The sequence below is a fragment of the Podarcis pityusensis genome (assembly GCF_964106645.2).
Source record: "Podarcis pityusensis genome assembly, chromosome: 7".
NCBI classification, from domain to species: domain Eukaryota; kingdom Metazoa; phylum Chordata; class Lepidosauria; order Squamata; family Lacertidae; genus Podarcis; species Podarcis pityusensis.
In genome coordinates this window covers 27,403,952-27,428,860 of record NC_138031.1, presented here as the reverse complement: position 1 = coordinate 27,428,860, position 24,909 = coordinate 27,403,952, and the positions used below count along the sequence as shown (strand labels likewise).

Sequence of the window (24,909 nt, the reverse complement as noted above, 5' to 3'; positions counted from 1 at the left end):
AGGTCCAGTCGTGGCCGACTCTGGGGTTGCAGCGCTCATCTCGCTTTATTGGCCAAGGGAGCCGGCATACAGCTTCCGGGTCATGTGGCCAGCATTACTAAGCTGCTTCTGGAGAACCAGAGCAGCGCACGGAAACGCCGTTTACCTTCCCGCCGGAGTGGTACCTATTTATCTACTTGCACTTTGACGTGCTTTCGAACTGCTAGGTTGGCAGGAGCAGGGACCGAACAATGGGAGCTCACCCCATCACAGGGATTCGAACCGCCGACCTTCTGATCGGCAAGTCCTAGGCTCTGTGGTTTAACCCACAGCGCCACCCGCGTCTCTTCACCCCAAGGATAATCGAGTCCAACTCTCTGCATGGCAGGAATATGCAGCTGGCTCATGCTGGGATCGAACCCACAACCTTGGCATTATCAGCACCACACTTCAACCCAGTGAGCTAACCGCCACTGGTCAGTGCTTGAAGGACAGCAAAGAACAAATTGAAGACTGAAGCCCTTAATTTTGGGGGCAACTACTTGGGGTGATAATTCAGACCTTCCCCCCCACCACCACCTTTCTGCCTTAATACAGTCACAATAAGAGTCAGCCTCTGGAGGCCTAGGCTAACTTTATAGAACATGATCCTTTAAAGGAGTCAGAGTCATCAATGAAAATAAGGTTGGTGTCTTGCACACCTTCTTCCATGTTCAGACTTCTCGTGTTTTCTTAAGGTGACGTCTATTTGAAATACTTCGCTTTTTGCATAATAAGGTAGCACCCTAATCGTATTTATATCCCAGGGAGACAGTGGGGTTCAAAACATCCTTTTCAAAGAAAGATGGAATCCTATTTCCAAAGCTTTTCATTTGGGAAAAAGTTAAGCCCAGCACTCCTCTGATCGGTCTCGCATCATACACATTCACAGCATGAGGTTTCCCCTTTTCAGTTGAGCATGAAAAGACAAATCGATGGTTTAATTGTCAATCTAAGTTTAATCATTTTGCCATTCATAATCATGCCTCTAGGCAGATATTCAAATCATTGTATCTCTTTCAGAATACAGTCATATGTTACATTGCATAGAGAAGTTAGAGGTGAGTGAGAAGGTGAAGAATTAGCTCACTCGGCTTGTAGTGAAATTGTCAAAATAGGCCACCGAACTTAACTAAGCCTCTTAATGCGTTAAGCCTTTTTTTTCACCTAGAGACACTCCTAATTTAGTACATATTTTCAGAAATGAAACAAGGCACTTGCTCATTGGAGGCCATTTTGTATCTTTGCGAAATGACTTCTAGCTTTCAAAGAATCGTAGAGTCGGAATGGACCCTGAGGATCATCTAGTCCAACCCCCCAGCAATGCTGGAATATGCAGCTTTCCCATTCAGGGATCGAACCTGCAACCTTGGTGTTATCAGCACCACGCTCTAATCAACTGAGCTATCCGGTGGTGAAAGGATAAAATCAGCACCCTTCAAATATATATATTTTTATATAAATCTTTTTGTAAGCATTTTAAATGGAGTAAATTTAGCCCAGACCTATTCCTAAGCAGCGAGAACTCCATTTAATTAACACAAATATGCATGATTTCATATCCCTCTCATTTCTAGATTTCTGGAGAAATTACATAGATTTAACTGGGATGTACAGCCACCACCTTTTTAACTTCCTTTCTAAAATTGGGCCCACGTTTTAAACCAAAGAACTGAACGCATTGCACACATGGGAGTTCTAGAAGTAATGCAATTTTAAATGCTCATACAATTGTTAACGTAGTCCAGAAATCTTACAGGATGTACTTTTTCAAAACGTTCAGGGTGATAATACTTGGATATCAGCCATTGTATCTCCTTTTGCAGCCAATGGACATAATCCAGGAAAAAAATGAAAGGTGGTTTCAGTTTCAGTGCTGATAACTGAATGGGATGCCCAGCTCATGAACAAAATTAGCTGTGCTCATATAAAGATGCATAGGATTTTCGTAACTTAGTAAGTCCTATGAATTTCAGTGGAATGGTGCCATGCATTGTTGAAATGAAAGGACTATCCCTGATTATCTCTCTCATGGAAACAAGACTGTGGCGACTGACATTAACCTGGGCAAAATGCAAGCTTAACCGTGTTGTGGATCCTAGCTGTATAAAAGCGCAAGTTATTTCTTTATCACCTGCCAAAGTAACAGAACATAGGAAGTAGACAGACTAGACACCAGCAGTCTTAGTATATTAAATTTAATTATAGATTACACAGAATGATGTAAAAACAGCAGTTTGCTAGAATTATAATATTCTGCAAGTGGAAATAGTTTTTAGAAAATGGATTGTTATATTCTCTGACACAGCAGCAATCATTAAACGTTAAAAGTTATAAAGAGGCCGGCTTGTGGTACCTTTTCTGCCTGCCTATCCTTTGTTGTACACTTTTCTTGCCAAGCTTGCAGTTTATACAGTAAGACATCGTTGTACCTGTTAGGCTACCAAGATAGCTTAAAGGCTTCTCATGAAGATAAATTCCTCAGTGTCCCAAGGTATCTGTGGCCTTGGGATCTGAAGTCAGGGGGAAATGGAAAGCTGTAAGACTGATAACTCGTTGGGAATTAACGCAATTAATTACAGTGCTGCTACATTCTCTAATATCCATGCTTGTTTGCCAGGAGCCTCAGACCTCCCCCCCGCCCCCCAGTTGAAACACTGCGTCTAGCATCGTTTGCAAGGAACAGACTTGCTTTCTTGATCATTTCTTTAAAGCTTCCAGTAACTCCAAAGTCAGGGCCAACCTTTTCAGCAAGTGTGCCACGGGACAAGTCTGAAGTGGGCATGATTGCCACTCCAGGACAGCTTATAATAAGTAGCCCTTCCACGTCTTAAGAGTTGTTTTCCCTATGGTCCACTGACTTGAGCCGACAGGCAGCAGGACAGCTCTGGAGAGGTGGATATGCGTATAAGCCACAGGTGGGGCAGCTGTAGTCCTCTAGATGTTTTCGAACTACAAGTCCCATCATGCCTAGTCATGCTGGCTGGGGCTGGTGGGAGTTGCAGTCTGACAACTTTTAGTTTCCCCACCCCAGAGTTTCTCTCCACCATAGTGAGAAGAACCATTTCATTAATGGAGATCATTATTGCTGCTGCAGCCCCAAATGTCAAAGTACATAACAAGCCAAAGAAGTCTCAGTGAAATCTGAGCGTTGAAATCTCCCACTCTTCTCCGTCTTAAGAGTCATTATTATTATTACTTTAAACGAATCGGACTGGCCCAAACATAGACATCCTCTTTATCAACCTTGTAGTTACAAAAAACTGTACATTACAAACAGTATAGAAACAAGCTGAAAAGAATGTGCCACATATCCTGGCTAATTATCTATATGCAGTGTTAAATTTACAAGATATAAAAGAAAGTAAAGCCTACCCTCTTATAGTGCACAGTTATTGTTGTTGGGTTGTTGTTGTCGTTTTTTTAAAAGATATAATATATCACTAGTTAAGTGGAAGTAATCAGAGGGCTCTAATTCCCGTCAGCAGAGAGAATGAGAGCAAGTTCTGTTCGGTAAAGCTTTCCTCCGTCGGACAAGGCCATGATGTTTTTCTTGTATGTTGCAATGTGGTTAATGTCTAATTCCTGTGAGGATTTTTTAAGAGAGAGAAAGAGAGAGAGAGAGAATGCTTTATAACCCAGTTCAGTTACTAACATGGGTACATAAAGTGTTACTTCTACACGACAAAAAACAGCAGAGCCCAAGCACATGCACTTTCAGTATGGATGAGAACAAAAATGGTTTTGAGAGTGTTGGCTAGACAGTTCTACGGATGGTCTGCACACATGAGTAAATTATGCAACCACCTATGCAGGGCCAATGGTATCTGACTTCCTGCCTCCCACGACTGGTGTCCTTTCTTTCAGCAAAGTGCCAATCAAGGGGGGAAATCCCATACAGCATCCCCAATCCATATGGCTAAGGTATCGCTCCACAGCACTGTGGAGTCACACTCTGGAAAATCTGCTCCTCTGTAAGCATGCAGGTATGAAGGTCAGCTTGGAGTCCTGCCATTAAGGACTGCATCACTCTGCCTCAAAATATTTTAACTGTAAGCTTGTTCGTTGCTATAATCCGCTCATGTGCTATATCGTCTGGGCTGCTTGAAAGAGATGGTGCCAGTGGTTTGGGAGAAGGGGAACTAATTCTGTACTGAGCAAAACCAGGTAGTAAAATGTCCCTTTTTTTGAAGCAGTATCATCAGTGTCCACTTAATACAAAGAAAGGCATAAGATAAGTAGTGTTTTTTCTACTCTGCCTGCAGACAAAGGTCAGAGGGATGATAACAGTTGCCCACTGAAATAGGAAATAACTTGGGAGTAAAACTACTGCTGTTTGATAGGGAGAAAGGGCTGTAACTCAGAAAGAGAGCATCTGTTTTGCATCCATAAGGTCCTAGCCAGTTGTTGGTGTCTCCAGGTATGGCTGAGATCCTGGGAAGCCACGGCTAGTCAGTGTATACAAGGCTAAGCTAATGGCCTGACTCAGCAGAAAGTAGCCTGACTCAGCAGAAAGTAGCTTCCTATGATATCATACCATCCAACTTTTGAAACCCTGGGCGAGTCACATGACCCACGGCTCACTCTCACCCCCCCAAACACTTTTTTCAGGGTGAGATCTTGTGTGGCACTCAAAATGGCTGCCTTGATCTTGTGCGAAAAAATGGAAAGTGTATTTTTTTCCAGAGCACATGGCAGGTACGTGAAATTAGAGTTATCTGTACACCTTCCTGTAGGACTCCAATACATCTGGATTTTCCAGGATAATACCAGGATTTCAAAGGGGGAATTGATATCTTGGGGGGGGGGTCTCTGAAACGTGGCGCTTTGTCCTGAATTTTAGACAAGCTAATTGAAAAATTATGTTTTCTTGATTTCTCAATGACTTGCGGTTTTCCTGTTTTTATCTTTTTTGAAATATGGCAACCCTATCTTCCTGTTGTATCCAGAAACTGAAATATATTGAATTCAGAGCAACTACCTTAACTGACTAGATGGGGGAGGGCAGTTTTAATGGGAATAAAATTAGAATTACCGTTTTGTTCTTTTCACAGAGATCTTTCAGCAAAGCATCTAATTCTTGTTCATCTATGTAGCCGTTCCCATCCTGAAAACAAAAGACACGAGCAATTATAACTTTGCTTTCAGCTGCTTTCAGCTACATTGTTTTGTCTTGCAGAACACGTAAGGTCAGAGATCTTTTAAAAATAAAAATGAGTTCTAAATATTGTAGATAGTCTACTTACTGAATCAAATGTATCAAAGGCTTTATTAAATTCCTTCCCACACATTTTGACACCCTAATTTTAAAAAAGAAAACAGGTATTAGAACAGTAGTGGTTTGGATCACTACTCACACATATAATTTATATTATGCGTGTTCAAACTTTTAGGAGTATCGTGTTACATACCTGAAATTTAAGGAGAAAGTTTTCCTGGACTGGGAGTAATCTTTGGAGAAAAACACAAGCAGAAGTCAGAACAATTGCTGAGTAGTTACAGTAGGAACTTGAATTGCATATCTGGAAAATGTATAAAGGCAAACCTTTTCAAGAAACGAGAGAGGAGATGACCTTGACAGCTGACTGGGAAATGGTTTACTAAAGTGAGCTGCAAAACCCCAGTACATTTTTTCATGTAAAATCCTTCTTTGTAGGCTGCTTGTCCCATTCAAACTTTTCCTTAAATTTTATTTATTTAATTCACTTGTGGGTTGTATTTTAAGGGGTGAAATGCAATATGCTTTGTAAACTGCTTTGATAAGCAACATACAACAAATATATATATATATTCAGCACATTTTCTTTCTACAATACAGGATTCGTGTTTGTAATGAAAGGGTTGAACACTGTGAAGAAGAGAGGTTTCTAGCCCAAATTTTTGCAGTTCATAGAAACTGCTTCTCAGCCACATGTTGCCATTTCCCCCTCTCGTTTCATCTGCTGATTGGTGCTCATTTCATTCCCTCACCCTCTTAGAAGAATACATACCTGGCCATTTCAGTCAGTTCCAGTTTCCCATCATTGTTTTCATCAAACATCTTGAGCTGAAAAGGGAGGGGTTGTATGAACATTTTTTTCTCTCCAATACCAGCAATAAACAACAACCAAAAACAGTTAACATCGTCACCTGTCTCTTAATGCCTGAATTGGCCTCTAAGAGACAGATGGGTATTTTAAAAAAGGCCTTGTTTCCGTGGTCATTTTACAGTTAGGGTTCCTCAAATGTGCTTTCACCCTATGACTGCTTTTGTAACTCTCTTCATTGGGCTGGATCCAAAGTTCATTGAGTAAAGCCCTGCTCTTGGCTTCTGCCTATGTCCCCAGAAAATCTGTTTTGAAAGGTTGATGAGTCCTCCAAAAAAGCATGGAGATGGTGGAGTGAGCAACAAAAGGAAGTGGCAGCTATTTACTATCTGGGGAAGGATTGTAGCTCATTGGAGAGCCACAACCAATCATTGTAGACAATACTGAGCTGGATGGACCAATGATCTGACTTGGTATACAAACAGATTTCCTATGTTTCCCCTCCACCATTAATGGAAGCCTCTGCTGCATCCAAAGCTATTTGGTTCACAGAAGGGCACTTTTGGATCCAATCTATTACAGTTGTACCTCTACTTACGTATCCCTCTGGATACATAAATTTAGGGTTGCAAACGTGGCAAACCCGGAAGTGTATACTTCCGGGTTTCAGCGCGTGCGCATTCGCAGAAGCAGTGCCTCCGGATACGGACTTTTCAGGTTGTGGACGGACCCCCAGAACGAATTAAGATCGTATCTGGAGGGTCCACTGTATTTTGATTTGGAATAGTCCATCTTCGTTGTCTTACCATTTTTTTAAAACTGAGACACCTTAAGCACATGTCAAAACATTTCATATGCAATAAAAGAAGGGACAGAGATCATAAATATCACAGTCAAACAATAATGTGCCGATTTAATAAATCTATTAAATTTGCCTCTCTTTTTTTTTGTCCTCGTAACAAAACCAGCCAGACATTCACATGCACTGGTTTTCCATAGCAAGAGAAGTATTGTGATTTTGCAAAAGCAATCTGTCTTAAGGCCATTATGTCAAGATTTAACCAGGACACTGAACGTGTGCCAAATATATTACTAGAACCTAGGAAGCTGCTTCATGTAAATTCAGTGTAAGGCATTGTCCAAACTCCTGAGTTTCAATCTAACAACACAACTCCTGTCTCAAGTGTATGAGAACTTGCACACACTTCGTTGAAATGAATTAAGGCTACATTGCAGCCATACCTCTATATTCCTTCGAATTATGGTATATCTATGGGAGTCTCCTTTTGCTACTTGGTATCTGTGAAGCCTATGCAGCAAGCTAGTTCATAATTCAAATAAGGGATGGGGGAAATACAGTAATGAGAGAAGATCCTAGCTTCTGGAACAGATACGCCTTAATATGTAGACAGGGAGCTAAGTTCCCTGAACGAAATAGCTTCCTACTCTTACCATGATGTCTGTATATTCTGACAGCTTTGTATCCTCAATCTGCTTGTTTGCTTTCTGCAATAGGTCTTTCAAAAAACTCTGGAAGAAAGCAAACACGAGTGGTAAGTGTAAAAAAAAGACAATAAAACCGAAGAAGGCAGTAAGTTGCTTTGCTGACCTTTGAAAAAATACAGTTTTTCATTTAGGAAATGACACTTGTTTTCCCAGGAGACCAGTCAATTGTCCTAGTTCATAATGACATTTAAAATCCTTATTAAGCAAGAAGTCTAGAGAGCTGGGGAATTGCAAATGTCTACTGCCTGGAAGTATCTCTCTCTCAAGCACACACACCTGTTCTAACCTCTTAATATTATTCTTTGGAGTATTGCTACTTTTCCTATTTCAAACCAGATCTTCTGCTTGTTCTGATAGTTGGGGGTGGAGAGTCTTGCACTAAATGGAGCAGAGATTGATTTGGTGGGGGGGGTAATAAGGCCCACGTTGTAGCACAAAGCTGGTGGAACAAGTAAGCAGTGATTCCCACAAAGCCATTCCTCAAGAAAGGCTTGTCAGCGTGGATTTGCTTCACTGCCATGTTCCAGCTGCTTTCTTCTTCACAAGAGAAAAAGAGCAGCCAGTCTAATAACAGTTTTAAAACCAGGCCACTCAGTGGAGGTGGGGCAGGCAGATTTAAATCTTTAAGAGCATTCAGTGAGTGCAGAATTTACCCATCAGACAGCTGAGTTGTGCTCTTCTGGCAACTGCCCATTCGAAATTTTGCACCAGCATTCCCCAACCTGGGGTCTTCCAGATGGTTTAGATGTCAGCTCCCAGCAACATAGACAATGGGCAGGGGTGGCTATAGCTCAAAACATCTTGAGAGTAGCTGGTTGGGGAAGTATTAAGCCCACACTGACATCAAGCCAGAGTAGTTTCCCAGGCCTTGAGCTGCTCCAAGCAGCCTGTAGGCAACCTCGGCGGATATATGAAGTTTCCTTGGTCAAGCTTAGACTATTAGTCCAAGATTGTTGGCCTTACAGCAGCACTTCCCACATCTCAAGCCCTTAGCACTGCTTCCCAAGATCCTTTCAACTGGAGTTGCCAGGGACCTTGCACACACACAAAGGAGGTGCTTCATAGTGAGCTATAGGCCTTCGCCGCCTTCTTCTGACAACTATGCAGTCCACATTGGTTTGTATCAAAATATCCAGAAAACTCTGGGATAATCAACAGGAATTTTCCTAGACCATCAGTGAATAATTTTCCAAATACTGGGCAGCCAGCCAGCCAGCCAGCCAGCTTGTAGCTCAAGCCTCTCTAGATCAGCCTTTCTCAACCTTGGGTCCCCAGACGTTTTTGGACCACAACTCCCATCATTCCTGGCCAATGATCCTGCTAGCTAGAGTAATCATTTTGTCAATTTGTCATTATAGGGAAGGTAAAGGTAAAGGAACCCTGGACAGTTAAGTCCAGTCAAAGGCGACTATGCGCTCATCTCGTTTTCAGGCCGAGGGAGCCGGCATTTATCCAGACACAGCTTTCTGGGTCATGTGGCCAGCATGACTAAACTGCTTCTGATGCAGTGGAACACCATGACAGAAGCCAGAGTACACAGAAATGCCATTTACCTTCCCACTGTAGCGGTACCTATTTAATCTACTTGCACTGGCATGCATTCGAACTGCTAGGTTAGTCAGGACTTGGTACAGAGCAACGGTAGCTCAGTCCATTGTGCAGATTCGAACCACCGACCTTCTGATTGGCAAGCCCAAGAGGCTCAGTGGTTTAGACCACAATGCCACCTGCATCCCTAATTTGTCATATGACATGATTAAATGATTTCTCTATGCATAGAAACTAGCCAGGCAGAGAGAAGGCTAGCACAGTGTTTAGCTTGCTAGTTAGCTACTACCCATCCACCTCTGCAGTGGTGACTACTCAATCATATAATCCCCATCTGTGGTCTGCAGTGGGATAGTCTAGAACAGTTAATGATGATGATACCAGCAGGGCCGTCTTAAGCATATCTGACGCAGTGGTGCAAAGATTCCTCCAGCACCCCACCTCCTGTTTTCCAGAGTTGTCAACCTTTTCCCAAGCCTCTGTGGGGATTGCTCTCCTCCCGCGGGGGCTTGGGAAGGAAGCTGCACATCCGCCAGCCATATAGTTGGCGGGGCACAGCTTCCATCCTAAGCCTCTGCGGGGATTGCTCTCCTCCCGCGGGGGCTTGGGAGGCAAGCTGCATGCCCACCAGCCATATGGTTGACGGGGCGCAGCTGGCGGGCGTGCATGAGGGAAAGGGGAGGCCACCAGCAAAGTCGTGCAGCTCCCCCACTCACTGGGGCGCCCCTGAGAGGCTGGCACCCTGGTGCAACGCTCCAGTAAACCCAATTGGAAAGATGGCTGTGGATACCAGGAGGAAGGGAGTAAATTGACAAAAACTCCAATGCTTAAAAAAAAATGATGCAGAGGTATGTGAGTTATTGTTTTGCAACACTGATTCCTGTCGTCTTTAAACATTCACGGTTTTGTATCACTGGAATGGGAATAACGCAGTATTAAGACTGCATTGGGTTGTGTAGCCCTCAAATTCGAATAGCTTCGACCCAGAATTCCTTGGAGACAGCTTCTTCCCATGCATCTTTCAGATCCTCTGAAAGTGCCTCTTATTAATGACACCAGCCATAGATCACGTTACAAAAGCAAAGATACAAAAAGATGCATGCTTTGTGGGTCCCCACCACTATCACCACAATAAGGGAACTTGAACTCTCTGCCGAACTGGCCAGATCCTGAGCACCTTAAGAAACACTGCAAAACAGCCAGGGCCATTTGGAGGGGCTCAACAGTTAAGTCAGGAAAGAGCTTTTAAAAAACCACACCAAATTTCTTTAATATATTGTATGTTTTGCTATGTCTTTCTGTTCTTGCAATTTATTCTGCTGCCACCCCTGGAAAAAAACCTTTGGAGTGGGGCAGGAAATGCATATTAATAAATAAACATAGATAGCTTCTTACCTTAAGTTCTTCAGCATCAATATAGCCACTATGGTCACTATCATATTTTCTCCATGTCTGGAATTGAGAAGTTAGCCATTAAAACTAAATCAAGCACAACCAAAAACATTTCTTTCAACCTGGCAATTTAATTTTACAAAATGCAAAAATTTATATAGATTACCTGCATGAAGTCTTCACTTGATTTCAGCTGCTGGCACCTAAAGAATAAGAGGAAGTTTTCTTCCGTTGGTAATATCTGAGCAAGCTGTAAAAGATTTAAGACTGAATTAAATCAATTGTTCGTCAAATAAATGTAATACATTCTAAGGCTTTAGGAGAGAAAAAATGTTTTAAAAATTCAAATAACTTGCATATTTATCAATGGTCTGTAAATACCATGTACAATCCACCAGGATTTTCTGTGCATACCACATTGAAACAAACTGTTGCACGATAAACTGAAACTTTGAAATATTCTAGGTAATTATGCTGCCAAAGGAAGGAAGCAGAAGTTCAATCTATAATATTTGCAGACAGTCTTCAGTGGAAGACGTTCTTCCATTCCACTTTTGTCTGCAAGCTGCTGCAGAACTTTAAAACTGCTGCATGTTTTCCTTGAATAAACCTGAATTTTGTCACAATATTCTTTTTCCCCCCCAAATAATGTAAGAGTATATGAATAATATACATTTTGCTCCCCCCAGTGACCAGCCAAATATCTAGGAGAAACCCACAAGCAGGACATGAATGCAATAGGGCACTTCTGCTGTTGACCCCCTGTAACTTCTGTTCACAGCTATATTTTTTCATGGCTGAAAAGGCATAAAAAATATAGTTTGCACTGAATTATGCAGGGGCGGGGATGGTGTTTGATGCACAATCAAAAGCAAGGCCAGCCCAATACATTTTTGCATTTGAGGAGAACCGCAAAATGGTACCTCCCTCTCTCCTCCAGGGAAGAAGGGGCAAATGAAGATCTATATCAGGAAAAAGGTCGGGGAGAAATAAATATCTACATTGGGATCTGTTGCCCCATGGACCCTGCTGCCTGAGGCAGTTGCCTTGCCTTGCCTTGCCTTGCCTTGCCTTGCCTTGCCTTGCCTCAGGAGTGGGCCAGCCCTGATCAAAAACTTTCTTTTGAAATGGTCTAATGGTTTCAACCAGCTTCAGATATCCGTATCAAAGTGATATTTGGGAGAATCTTCACTGCATTCCAAGAAACCCTTTAAATTACAGTTTTTGATGGGACACAGATATGGAGGAAAAGGAAGTGCCCTGTAGTTCTTCCACTGCACCACTGTCTCATAAACATAATATTCACATTTCGCATCCAGCAAACTGTTCCTAAATCGAGAGTTCCTTTCTGCATCACCAGGACTGCAGGGTGCGAATGTTCTATTTCAGACAGGATGGACATGAAAGGGAACAGGAAGTACAAGACCGCTGCACTTCCTGTTCCTTCCTCCCTCCCATCAGTGCCATGTCCAAAACTGTCCTTCAGTGACTTCTGAGATTTGGACTTAAAATTATGTCACTTTTGACCTTCTCCCTTGTCCCAACCCCAAGTTCAGTTCCTCGCTTATTGCCTTTACCTGAGCTTCATGGCTGCAGTACACTGGGACCTTAGTTGTCCCCAGCTTCCGTCTCCTAATCCACAGGCTCTTGCTTTAACACATTTAGATGAGCTAGAAATAGAATGCCTTTGTCTGGAGGGTTGTCTTTGCAAAGGGTTTCTTATAAGCACAGTTCTCAAAGCATAACCTCAGTACCCTCATGCTTTTCTAAGTATTTCAGAAAGGAACTGTTCAAGTTGCCCAGACCAATGGGAAACGCTGAAAGCCAAGTACTGAATTGCAATGCGTGGTATTTAGATTTATTTTTTTAAAAAAAGAAAGAAAACTCGAGGTTTTATTTCACATAAAAGAATACTTGAAATGGATGCTGACTTTTCACATGAGATTTGAGAGAACTAAACACTCAGACAAACAAACATTCTGGCAACTGACAACCTTCTAATGCCACACTGGAATTCAAAATATTTAATTTTCTGCTTCAAATTAGACTGGTGAACCAATGTTTTAGTAAAATCAATGCATAAGCCGACTTGGGATACTTCCACATCAATATGTCACTTTATCTAATGATTATCCCTCAAATATATCGATATATAATAAGAACATTTTCAGTGGTTGATATCAAGGCCCAACTTTCTATCTATATTTTTAAAGAATGCTGACTGGCAATGAGATGGCAATCTTTTTTTCACCTTTTCCTGGGGTGGGGGTGGGGAAATTGACAAAAATAAAATAAAATACAAAAATAACAAAGTACACACACACAAAACAATAAAAACAGAGAAATGCTAAAAGTGCTCATTCACCATCGTAGAGAAGTATCCTTCCCCACCCTACTAAAAGGCGAGCACCAAAACAGGCCGTAAATAATCTCATATAACAATCTTAAAAACATGGGAGAACAGGAAATGTCTTTGGCCTGGTGATTAAAAGTTGACATTGTTGGTGCTGGTTGAACTTCCACAGGGAGAGCATTTCACAATTGGAGAGACGCCGCTGAAAACACCTGTTTTCTCCTTCTATTAAATTAACAAGAACAGAGGAAGCCCCACCAAAGGTATCAGAGCTTGGCATCATTGGGCACCTGCTGAGCCCCTCACCCAGTAGGGATGGGGAATCCGTGGACCTTGCGACGTTTCTGAATTCCAGTTCTACTTCAATCCCAGCTAGCATGGCCAATGACCAAGGATGATGGGTGTGTTACAATATGTCACATTCCCCATCCCTGACGTTGGCTGCCCTGCTGCCAGCCCATGGAGTCTCTTGGCCCTGTTGCTGCTCCACCTTGTCATTTCTTCATGTTCACCTGCCCTCTCTGAATGAGCAAACAGTGAAAGGAGCGAGGAGAAGCAGCAGCAACCTCTGCACACATGGTTCTCACTCTGGGAGGTGGTCCCCATTGGGCCCCCATGGAGAAGCAAGCAAATGGCCAGTGGCAACACAGGAAAGGAGGAGGGTGTCACCTTGAAGCCAAGGTCCCGCAAAATCTGGAACTAGCACAGAAGCGCAAGACAACATCCAAATGCACCCACCCCTCACAGTTCTGGATGTTTAAAATCAGGTGCAGGGAACCTTTCGCCATCCAGATATTCCTGAACTTCAACTCCCACCAGCCCAAGCGGGGATGAAGGGAGTTGTGGTTCAGCATTTTTGGGTGGCTAAAGGTTCCCCACACCTGTTTTAAAGAAATGAATCTTCATGGGTTGACTTATTCAGTATTGTTTATGAAATAGATGGAGAGACAGACATCTTGCAAAGTTTATTGGGGCTTCTGTGCTACTGCAAGTGACCCCAGTCCAAACACTTCACTGCTGTGTATGTGTTCTTGCACAGAAGCTGCACAGAGTTCAGTAATATATGCATATATTACTGAACAAACCATGCTAATTAAGTCACCTGTCTTTATGTCTCTCTCAGCCCGCAACAGTGATTATATATGAAAATGCAGCAACTGCAGCAATTTTGCCATCAGTAAGGAAGCAGTTTTAGAAATCGGTATGGATATGACTTTTAAAAATTGCTCTTTATACAGTATTTCTTGGAATTCTGCTTGAGAAAAATGGATCCAGCAGCCAAGATTACTTTTAAGAAAAAGTCTCTACCTTTTACTGGAGATTACAGGATTCTGCTGCTGCCCACCCCCATTTACCAAGCTGCAGTGCAAAACTCCAGCTGAAATATTATAGCAATAGTTCGGAGAATCTGCCTTGGTATAACTGGAAATAAACTGCTGCCAATGCAGTCTAGTTTATCTCTTACTTTCAGCATTTTAATTTGTCTCTCTGAATGTTAACTTTTGTATGTTTCAAAGAATGAAATGAGTCCTTGTGGGAAGTTTTGGTAGAGCCAAAACACTGGAGTGGATTATATAATCCAGAATGGATTCATCATGGCTCAGATCTCGGTGTGACAGGAAGTTAATAACGCTATGTACAGCCTGAGTCTTCTGAGTAAAAACACCACCCCCTTGCCGCTCTGGACACAAGCTGGCCAGGTCCTCTCAAGACAGTGTTGCCCAAGTCAAATACAGGAAAATGCCACACTCATACACATCCATGCACATCCAATGTACAGAAGATGTACATTTGAATCTTATTTGTACATCGCCAGTGGCACAGCATCCTACACTGCACCAGAGAGCAGCAGGCTAGCACAGAGTTGCACTCCCAGCTCTGTCCGCTCATCACTCCTTAGCACCAGCTGCCTCACTCTGTCTAATGGTAGGGCTGGCACTGAGACTGGCCCAAATGGCACTGGGGAAAATAGGGAACCAAATGGAACCACAGTGTGCCTTCAAAGCCTCCAAAATACCACCAATATATTGTTGCCTGTTGTGCCGCCGGGTATTCTCAGTTACTGTGCTACTACTCCAAAGTTGAGTGCTGGATCTGCTCCGGAAATAGCTGCATCCCAGCCTAGATTCAAACTGGTGACCAGTAACAGAGAAATCCTGTCCCTTGTTAAGTTAAAATTATGATCTGCACTTGCTTATGTTTCTGACCCCCCCCCCCCATTCCAAAAAGGTTAATTGAATATTACCAAGAAAAGATGGAGGGAACAACAGAATTAAGATTCTAATGCTGAGAACTGGGCCAATCAATTACTGGGCGTGGATCATAGCACGTATTTCACATGGAGGAGCTTTCTGGTTCAATCCTCATTACATAGGAACCTAGTAAGCTGCCTCATACCAAATCAGGCCATTGGCCCATCTAGCACAATATTGTCTACACTGATTGCCAGCAGCTTTCCAGAGTTTCAGGCAGGATTCTTTCCCAGCCCTACTAGAGATGCCAGGGATTGAATGCAATGCAAAACTGGTATTCTACTGAGCTACAGGGTATACTGAGCTACAGTGTACCCAGTCTATAGGATTCTGTGTTTTGGCAACTGGAAAGGCATCCGAGAGCTGGAGAGAGATACTGCCACTCAGAATATTATGCTAGATGGATAAACAGAACTGGTTTAAAACAAAAACAACAACCCAACTTCCTATATTATGGAAGGGTACACTTGATAGAACAGTTTTTCCACCAACACATGTATTACAGATCAACAAATTATCACTCATTTCTGCAGTCCCAGAAAAAATAACGACACTGATTATTAGCGCCTTATGACCCACACCAAGCCATACGCAATCAACTAGCCACATGGCAGCCTAGTAGGGAATCAGTAAATCTCATGGCTTTGCCGTTTGGCTGTATCTGAAAAATGGCAGGGTTTCCAAGCACCACATAGGTACCATGGATGACTAATGGGCTACGAATTATACAGGTCTGCCTTTAGGAGTGAAAGTGCTATGAAAAAAATGTTATTTCTAGAGAGGAATTTATTCTGTTCTGTAGTGAAACAGTTTTAAAAAATTACTTCTTATGTGGATTACTAAATGAACCTCTAGTTTGCATTCTGTTCTGTCGTGAAATGATTAGATAGATAAATAGTGTTTGTGTACACCCTTTTAAAAAGAAAAGAAAAGCAAAACAAGGAAAAGGTATGTTTCCAACATTATATCCCTTCCTCCAACCACCCAGCCACCTTTCCCTAGTAGAAAAAGGGCTATTGAATCATTCAAACATGGAATGATTGCAGGTTGAGAATGTGAAAGGATGGGCTTTTGAAACCCCATCTCGGTGCAGGCAGTGACTTGAACAAATAAGCTGGAGTGCTGGGAGGGGGAGCCTTTTAGAAGAAGAAGTGGCTTGTCAAATTCTACACATTAGCCCGAGGGCAATAGATAAAAGCTCAGGGAGGAACCACACTAATGTAGGCTCCTGAAGATGCTCCCAGAATTTCCTTTAACTTGAGCAGCAGCAGTGCTGAAAATGTCTTAAACTATTCAGCTTGCCTTTTAACAAGCTTAAATATTGTCTCACAAGAAAACATATTTTGGAAACAGAAGGTATCTTGGGCCACCTTGGAGGAGGAGAAAAATCACAGAAAGTGAGGATTGAGCTAGCCTGCATTCTTAAATGCTCCTTTAAATTAAAACAAAACAAAGCAAACTACAACCTACACCAAAAATAACCCTCCTAAAACTGCATTTAAGTGATTTATTCTAGGAAATAAATTATGCCAGTCTCATTTTCTATTTACTAATCAAGAATGATGGTTGTACTAAAGATTACATAATTATACATCATTATCTTTTCTCAGAGATAAGTCCCACTGAGGTAAGTCCCAGTGAGTTCAATTGGTTTTACTCCTAAAGAAGTGATTCGTAATACTATTTACTGCTTTTATCCTGCTGTATGGTTTTCTTTAAATTAATCTTCTTCTGACATTGTTTTTAGTAGTTCTGATGGGGTGGTTCTTGTTGCCTGAAGATTCATTGCCTCCATCTTTCATAGGATATCTTCCCTTTGACTCTCCAGTTCCCTTCGTCCTTTTTCAAAGGATGAGGCTTTGCAACTAGAGCTGTCTTTTTAAATATCTGTACCATAAGCTACTGAATCTGCCTTGAACTTTTGGATTGATAATTCACTGTTGAATCAATAAAAACAAATACATCACTCTATGAATGTATTTATAGGACTTCACATGCACAACTCTTGCGAAGCTTCATTCTATGCATGTCTATGCATGTCTACTTGGACAAAAGTCCACATTTATTTACAGTCTACATCTTAGTTCTCAATGAATGGCTATTCTAATATTCAGATTTATATCAGCAATCTGATACTTGGTCCCTATTAACCTTTCTTATTGACAGCAATGGCTATTGAGAGCATTCACAAGTGAGAATCAACCTTGAGAATTGAGAAGTTTGAGAATCAACCTTGTATGGTTTTACCAGCGTCCAGTGATAAGTTATTGGAGCAAAATTAGAAACAAGAACTCTCATTTCTTGCCTATTATCACAATGACTGGCATCTTTCTCGAGTGAAGATTGTATTTTTACAGTTATTTTAAACAACACGAGCAAATTTCAAGATCAAGCTAAGCTAGTTTGCAAAGCAAGATCTACTGTTTTCTATACTTCAGTTTCAATGAACATTTAAAAAGGGCATTATATAACCAGTCAATGGCTGAAACTGCTATACAAAACCATATCCAACACACTGGGCATGATCTAGCCATACCTAAGCATGTTTAGGCCTCACTGAGCAATATGCAGCAAACTCCAAAAATGAAATAATATCATTCTTCATATCGTTGTTTACTCAAATTAAGTCCAGACCAGAAAGGTTTTTGCTGTGAGGTTTCCATTGAAAAGCAGTTTTAGAAAATGTCAGCCTAAACAAAATATTATTCAAGTAGCTAAACATTTTTGGCAATTTGAATTTCTTAAAAAGAGATGCCCCCTTTTTGTCTCTGCTTTGATATTTCTAACTTGTTTTCTGTTATGATTTTGTTCATGCTTGATTTTGCATTTATGTTGTTGTTGTTGTTGTTGTTATGCAAAACAGTCTCAAGATTAAATGCCATCAAGAACTGGGTTGTTGTTGTTTACATGGATAACTTCAGAATGAAAACACTGAAATGTTTTCATAATAAAATGATGATAAGTTCATAAATTTCATAATAAAAGATAATAAAATGAAGAAAACCATTTCCCAAGAAACATCAAAAGCAAATAATACAAATATTTGCAGACAGGCCTATATCACTGCAGAGCTATGACCAACATGAATAAACAATTTCATTAAATGGCAGTAAGTAAACCAGTTAGCTTACCTCTACAATTCCTATCTTTCCATCAGAACTTGAAAACTGGTCCACAAATTTTTTCATTTCTGGGGTCAGGTCCTATAAATGTGCAATACAATGATTATTACTTAAAAGAAAGCCAAAGACACAATCCATTGCAGGAATGTCTCCTGTACAATTTCCACAGAAATGAATGGTGCTAAAGGAGCTTCCCAGTAGGTTGTACCCTATGCAGTTTCTTAAAACTAAGGAGTCATATCATTAATTAAGAACGTATCCTGCTGGTTCTGCCACGTCTAGTAATATCCTGAGCCTAAAACCATGTGCCTTAAGGGCTTTGACTGCTCCAAAATTAAACACTAAGCTGCAGAATTTCTTCTTTCAGATTTTCCAGAATGTTGTTAAATGTAAATCTATACACAGTGGCATATATATATATATATATATATATATATATATATATATATATAATATCCAGCAATGAATGCAAAAACATTGACTATTGTGCTTTCCCGCCATTTAAAGTCTCTCCCCCTTTCTTGGTGATATTTGCATCACTTTGCAAAAGCTGTGGAAAACGGGCCACACCCATGTTGCTGAGGCAACCAGGTGAGCACTCCTTCAGTCCTTCCTACTTGACTAGTTGGGACAGGATATGGATCGACATGTGCATTTGGATTCATATCCAAATGAATATTCCATTGGAAATGATGCAGTCAGTATGGGATACATCCTCCTCTGAATATGCATCTCTATCATTCATTCTACCCCAGATGGGCAATGGGAGCAGAGTCCCTCTTCCTTCCCCATTGAGAGTGTGGGCAGTGGAGGGTTCCATTTGCACTCAGTGATATTGTCACACAGTAAAATCTGATTGGCTACATAGCCCCAAGATGCCATCATGTTCTTGATAGTATATCTGATTAACTAGAATCATGCAATAAAGAGGACTTTTCCAGTAAAAACAAAAATCAGCACTAGCTGACGAAGAACACAAAGGACACAAACAGGCTGGATAAAGTGTGCAAAAGAGGAAAAGGTAGAGGTTTTCCACTCACAGTTTCACTTGCTTTAGAACAACTGTTTTTCCTTACAAAAATTCAACCTCACAAAAATTCAGCCCAATTTAAACATCCAATTGCTCTCTCTCTCTCCACCCTGCTAACACAGAGATAGTTAAAACGATTTCCAAGCAAGTAAATATATAAAAACTATTAAGCTTCTAGAGCATTAAGTTTCTTAATTCATAAAACAACCTCAGTATAATTCATTTTATGTTACAGTCAATGTCCAAAATTTGACCTGGTTTTACATTCATGCATGAATTCTGACCATCTCAGACAAATTTAATAAATGTATGTAGAATGCCATTTTATGAACATATAGCAGTGAATGTTGACAATCACATTGAACCGACTGTCAACTCTGACAGATGTATCTCTGCGTCTTTTGACGTTTATGAAATTTGTCTGGGCTTGTCCACATTCACTTGTCACTGTTAACATTGATCAAATTGTGGACACTCACAGTAGCATACACTGTCTCTCATCATCACTGCAAATTTCATTCAAAAGGAGTTTGTTAATAATCATCATCAGTGTTTTCTTCAGTTTAATAAACAAAAACCTCCCTTCCACAGTTCCACTACCTGGCTGTGAGATGAATCACATATCTAAGATGAATCACAAAAAGGAAACAGTGGTTCATTGTCGGCTGAGTGCCAATGTCTGTATAGTCTGAGCCTGTGTATGAACTCAAAAGTGAGTCTCCCTAAATTCACAGGGACCTCTTCACAAGCAACTGTGCGTGAGACTGCAGCCTTTGGACTCAGAGCCTAAGGATGCTTTTTTTGGAAGTCAGTCCCACTGAAATCAGGGGCACTTCCTCTTGAGAAACTTGCATAGGACCAGGCTGCTAGGTGCCCTGCACCACTGAATTCACTTCCATTTCCCTACCAGAAATCCACACTAGTTATTTCAAATGTGCAGTGAAAACAAATAACGCTGTATTCTCAAAGATACTGAAGTGAAAAAGATTGCTACTGGCAGGTATAAAATTAGCACAACTATGGAAGGCATCTACAGGCGCCGCTGAAATATTTTCTTAGATCTTATTCGCCATGAATAATAGATCCCTGAACAATGCACACTTCGTTATGGTCTATTTCCCAATTCTGTGGTGAGCAGTTTGAGTTTTTAATGTGTGTGTCCCACCCCCATAAGAAAGGTGTGTTTGTATCCTTGCATGCATTGTACTGAAAAGTCAAGCAAGTACAGCATGATGGATAACTCGGCAAGGGAACCTCTACCACTCTGGAATGGACTGTTCCACATGGAGTTCAGGCACCTATACCACAGAGGCATTAAAGCCCAGAAAGGCCATTGGGTCAGCTCCAACCTCTCCATCTCCTCCCTGACATCCACATAGTGAGGCCAAATGTCTGAAGGAAAGATTCTTCATGTGTACATTTGAACATGCTTGGAATTGCCTCCCAGATTAGGGACTCTAAGCAATCAGAACCATGATTTCAGGGAGGATTCTAAGGGAGTTCAGTTGAATGCATGAAGATCCACTCCTTCAGGCCTTCCTGTTCGATGTTGAGAGGTTAAAAAGGAGCCCCTGAGGAGCCGCCACCCCAATACTCCATGCTTTATTCCTCCATACATTCTCTGAATGCCCAAGCAGGGCTTAAGAAAAACATAATGATTATGATACCCAAGCTACAACTAGTTAATGATTAAGCATCAAGTTGTTACTAAGCAGCTGTGTTCACACTTCATTGTACTGGGCACTTGTCAGTCAGGCATAAAGCACAACTGAAAGCAGATCTCAAGCCAAATCTTCCCCAGATGTCTTTGGGAATTGTTTCTGGGCAGCAAGATGATGCACAAAGCAATGCATTTTCAGAATTTATTGATGAGGTAAATTTGAAGTATGGAAGATTAACTATATAGATTTTTGAAGCTTCTGAAACATCTTCCTTTACTATGCATACAGTCCAGTCCTATGACTGTTATAAATACTTAAGACTCACCAAACTCTGAGACTTACTCACAAGCAATCATACATAGGATTGTAGAAGCCTTATTTTCTTTAATTTATTAGGGGTTAAGAATTGCAGAAGGAAAGAAGTTCTCCACGGGGCGGGGGGGGGGGGGCAACTTTGGCAGACCTACAGAATATACGCTGCATATCCTACAGGGGAGTATTCATTTTCACCCATTAATCCTACCCACCAAGTCTATGCCGAAACATAATTAAGACAAATATATTACAAGTCATAAATATTGAGAGGAAAGAGAATTAAGCAGTCTTTTTTAAACAAACAAAGAAAAAAATGGAAATATAGACATGATATGCAAGGTGAAAAAGATTTAAATTGAAGTTGTAAAAAATACACTAAGTACTATTGTTAAGGGAAAGGAACAATAGCTTTCTGAAATGCAAGCAAAATCGAAGTTTTTGTTGCGTGTGTATGAAAAGAATGGTAAAACCACAAAAATTGCTTAGAACATACATTAATTTTGCCACACATCGCTTTTGAGAAGGGACACGAAACTCAAAAGCTTCTTGAAATAGTATCCAGTGAAACAAGATGTGTGAACTAAAGAAATATCTGCAAAACAAGCCTTTCAAATCCAAGAATCAGCTTAGATTTGAAACCACTAATAGTCTGGCATGCATTAGTCCAGGAAAAGAGAAAATCTTCAAGGATCAAGAAGCTAAGAATGATCCAATGAGAGAACTGAACTTCTGGTGCTGTTCTTTTCAGAAAATTCCAGAAATAGTCTTGTCCAGAAGCAATGTCAATGGAAAACTGAACAAGAACACCTGAGCACTTTCAAAGCAGGCATAAAATGGTACATATAACACTGTGGGTGGCACACAAGAAAGTGGCTACAGAGATTTTATATATCACTTTGAGAGCACTTGAATTTGTTAATAGGAGTCTGACACCATTTTCAAACCTGGGGGAAAATGGGACGAATGCCTTATAAAAAATGCAATCTTTTCAGTTGAATGAAGAACTAATAAACAGAGAGTAGATTTAATAGTGATTGCTTCGAAAAATAAATTATGAATCTATTTTTCTCTTATGGAAATGAAGACAATGACACATATTGCAAAGCCAAAAGTGAAAACAGTGCAGAAATCTCAAAAATAAAAAAGTATATGATAGGGACCAGCCAGCCATCACTTCATTTGAAAAATAATTGAAGTTATTACAAATCCATTTTTGCATCACATCTTCAGGTCCTTGATAGCAATCATAAATATGTATTTTATAATGCTTGATTACAATTTTTGTAGGCAGCCTCAACTGTACGCACATAAATTGTAAATTTATAGATAGACTCAAACTTTCACTTATGCAGTTAACTCACAATCATTAAAGGACAGCTCAAATGTATTTTAATATTGGAATAATCTTACAGGAACTGTGTAAATATTTTACAAATACACATCCTTGAAGTGTATTTTCAAATTTGAAGTACACTGATCAGTTGACTTCAATGATCTTAAATTCATTGATTTCAGTCAGTCTATTCCAAGTGTGACTTGGTCAGATATCACTGGATAACTTCAGCTTTATTTCAAGGGACACTGACTATCTTTCAGAGCTGAGCTCTCTTAATTGGATTTTCATTGTATTTGGCACATAATCTTAAGCCTGACTCTCAATACTTCATTTTTCTTACTTCTCTGAATGATAATAGCAAATAGCAAGCCTATTTTCCCATTTCCTTTTCCGATAAGAGATAGTTTCTTATTTCAAATAGGGATAGCAGTTAATATGTTTTGCATTATTTAAAAACTTTTTGCTTAAAATTCCCAAACATCTCCTACCTTTAATGCCAAATAACACATCAATTTAATCATTTTAATTACCCCCATTTTCCCCAGTAAACATGTTCATCACCTGCAACAGTCAGGTAACCCTGCTTTGTGCTAATATTCCACTATCCTAAAACCAAACTATTATCTAATATCTAGTTAGTTCTACTTACAACTAATCTGCAGATCTGTTTATTGGCCACCAAGGGGCAGAAATGTATTTCAGCCAACATATTAACAATGCATCCAGCTAATTTTGAATTTCTTCTTAACCACTGGGGTGGGAAAAACTGAGGAAGTAACAGAACAATCGTTTCCTTGCACATTTTTGTACATCACTTTAAGAACTCCAGTATCACCTGGTTTGCTCTTATAGAAGGATCCAAGAAACTTTCTTATCTAGTTTCCATCTCCCCCAGTTTTCCCAAAGTCACTTTTCCTTTGATAATCGCTAGGTCATATTCACCTGCACTTTACACCAGAGGTATGCACTCAGAACGGGTGCCGCCTCGTTGCTGGAGTTCACCTGAGGATAGTTCCTCTACTTTAATGAAGATGAGATAAAGCAACGGGGGAAAGAAATCTTAACCTACCAAGCCCGCTTTCTTTCGCGCCTGCTGCAATTCCTGGATAAAACACTGCAGCTCCTTTCCATCCATGTACCCATTGCCTGCAACACAAAGAAAAGGGAGAGCATCGCTCGTTACAGCTGCGGAGGTTTAGCTCACTCTCCCTTACCAGCTGGGAAAGGTGGGGGAAGGGGGGCATTTGCGCGTTGAAAAACAGCGGTGCCTTTCAACGTGTTTACAGAACTTTCATCTCTCTGTGTCCCCAAGAAAATCAACATCGCCAGGTAACTTCTAAGGCTATGCATTCTTTATTGAGTGGGTGCGCTTGAACTTTTGAGGTGCCTCCAGAGTGGAAAACGAGGAACCCTGGTCCTAAGAGGGTCCGCTCCCAAGGCACCCAGAGACAGACAGACAAAGAGAGGGAGGGAGACAGAGAGAGACGAACGGTGCAGTTAAGTCTTCGCAAACACTTCCCGGTCGTTGCAGCTCGCAGGCAAAAGTTCTGGCACGCGCGCGGGGCAAAGTTTTCCTGCGCGCGGCAGAGGAGTGGCGAGGAAAGTCCTCTTCCCCCCGGGGGCCTCTGTCTCCCCTGCCCAGCTGAGCCCTCGGAGCCCCTCTCCACCCGCTCTTGGGTGCCAAGGTGGGACAGGCTGAGAAGAAGGGGTGGGGTGGGGGGGTTGTAGTCACCATCAGCGTCGTAATGACGCCAGATCTCGAAAAACTGGCTTGCTGAGATCTCCACGCCTTGTAGGTAAGTCTCCGCGGCCATGGCGTGCACCTTTGGGTGGAGGAAGGAGAGAAGGCGGTGACTGGTGGTGGCGGTGCTGCTGCAGCTGCTGGAGATGTCGCTGTCCGCGGTGCTGACTCTCCGCCCGGGCTAGTCACTCCTGGGCGATCTCCGCTGAGCGCGCTCTATTTATCCAGTGCTCCACTCGCCGAGCCACGCCTCCGGAGCGCTCCCTCCCCCCTGCTATCTCCTCGCATTGTTCCACCTCGGTTGCTCTTCCCCGTTCACAAAAGGAGAGGAGGCAGCCTACCCCTCCCCCCCACACCACTAGGGACCCAAAAGTGTTAATAATTACACCGGTGACATCATGGAGGTGTTGGGTGGAAAGTGATAAGGATGGCCCAATTCTGTTTTTCCCTTCCTCTTTGATTACCAGTTCTGGTCTAGGCCAAAGGTCCAGCTAGACCAGGGTAGCCAATGCAATGTCGTCCGGTGTCGTTGGACTCTGACTCCATCAATCTTAGCCAGCACAGCCACCGGTCAAGGATGATGGGGGTTGTGGTTAGTATCTGAAGGGC

At 41.5% G+C, this 24,909-nt stretch overlaps 1 protein-coding gene and 1 long non-coding RNA gene across 2 annotated transcripts; one reads left to right on the top strand and one right to left on the bottom strand.

Moving 5' to 3' along the window:
- Positions 1 to 211: 211 nt before the first annotated feature.
- CALB1 (calbindin 1) lies at positions 212 to 24,506 on the bottom strand. The gene is made up of 11 exons (XM_081013635.1): positions 24,292 to 24,506; positions 23,629 to 23,705; positions 18,227 to 18,298; positions 10,657 to 10,740; positions 10,494 to 10,550; positions 7,497 to 7,574; positions 6,009 to 6,064; positions 5,430 to 5,469; positions 5,265 to 5,318; positions 5,054 to 5,125; positions 212 to 3,603 (listed from the first exon to the last, which is right to left on the bottom strand). The coding sequence occupies exons 1-11, from the start codon at positions 24,371 to 24,373 to the stop codon at positions 3,490 to 3,492; spliced, it is 786 nt and encodes a 261-aa protein (XP_080869761.1). The 5' UTR covers positions 24,374 to 24,506; the 3' UTR covers positions 212 to 3,489.
- On the top strand, positions 4,011 to 6,001 carry LOC308481395. The gene is made up of 3 exons (XR_013988631.1): positions 4,011 to 4,716; positions 5,073 to 5,207; positions 5,837 to 6,001. It is a non-coding gene; the product is annotated as an uncharacterized lncRNA (long non-coding RNA).
- Positions 24,507 to 24,909: the final 403 nt, after the last annotated feature.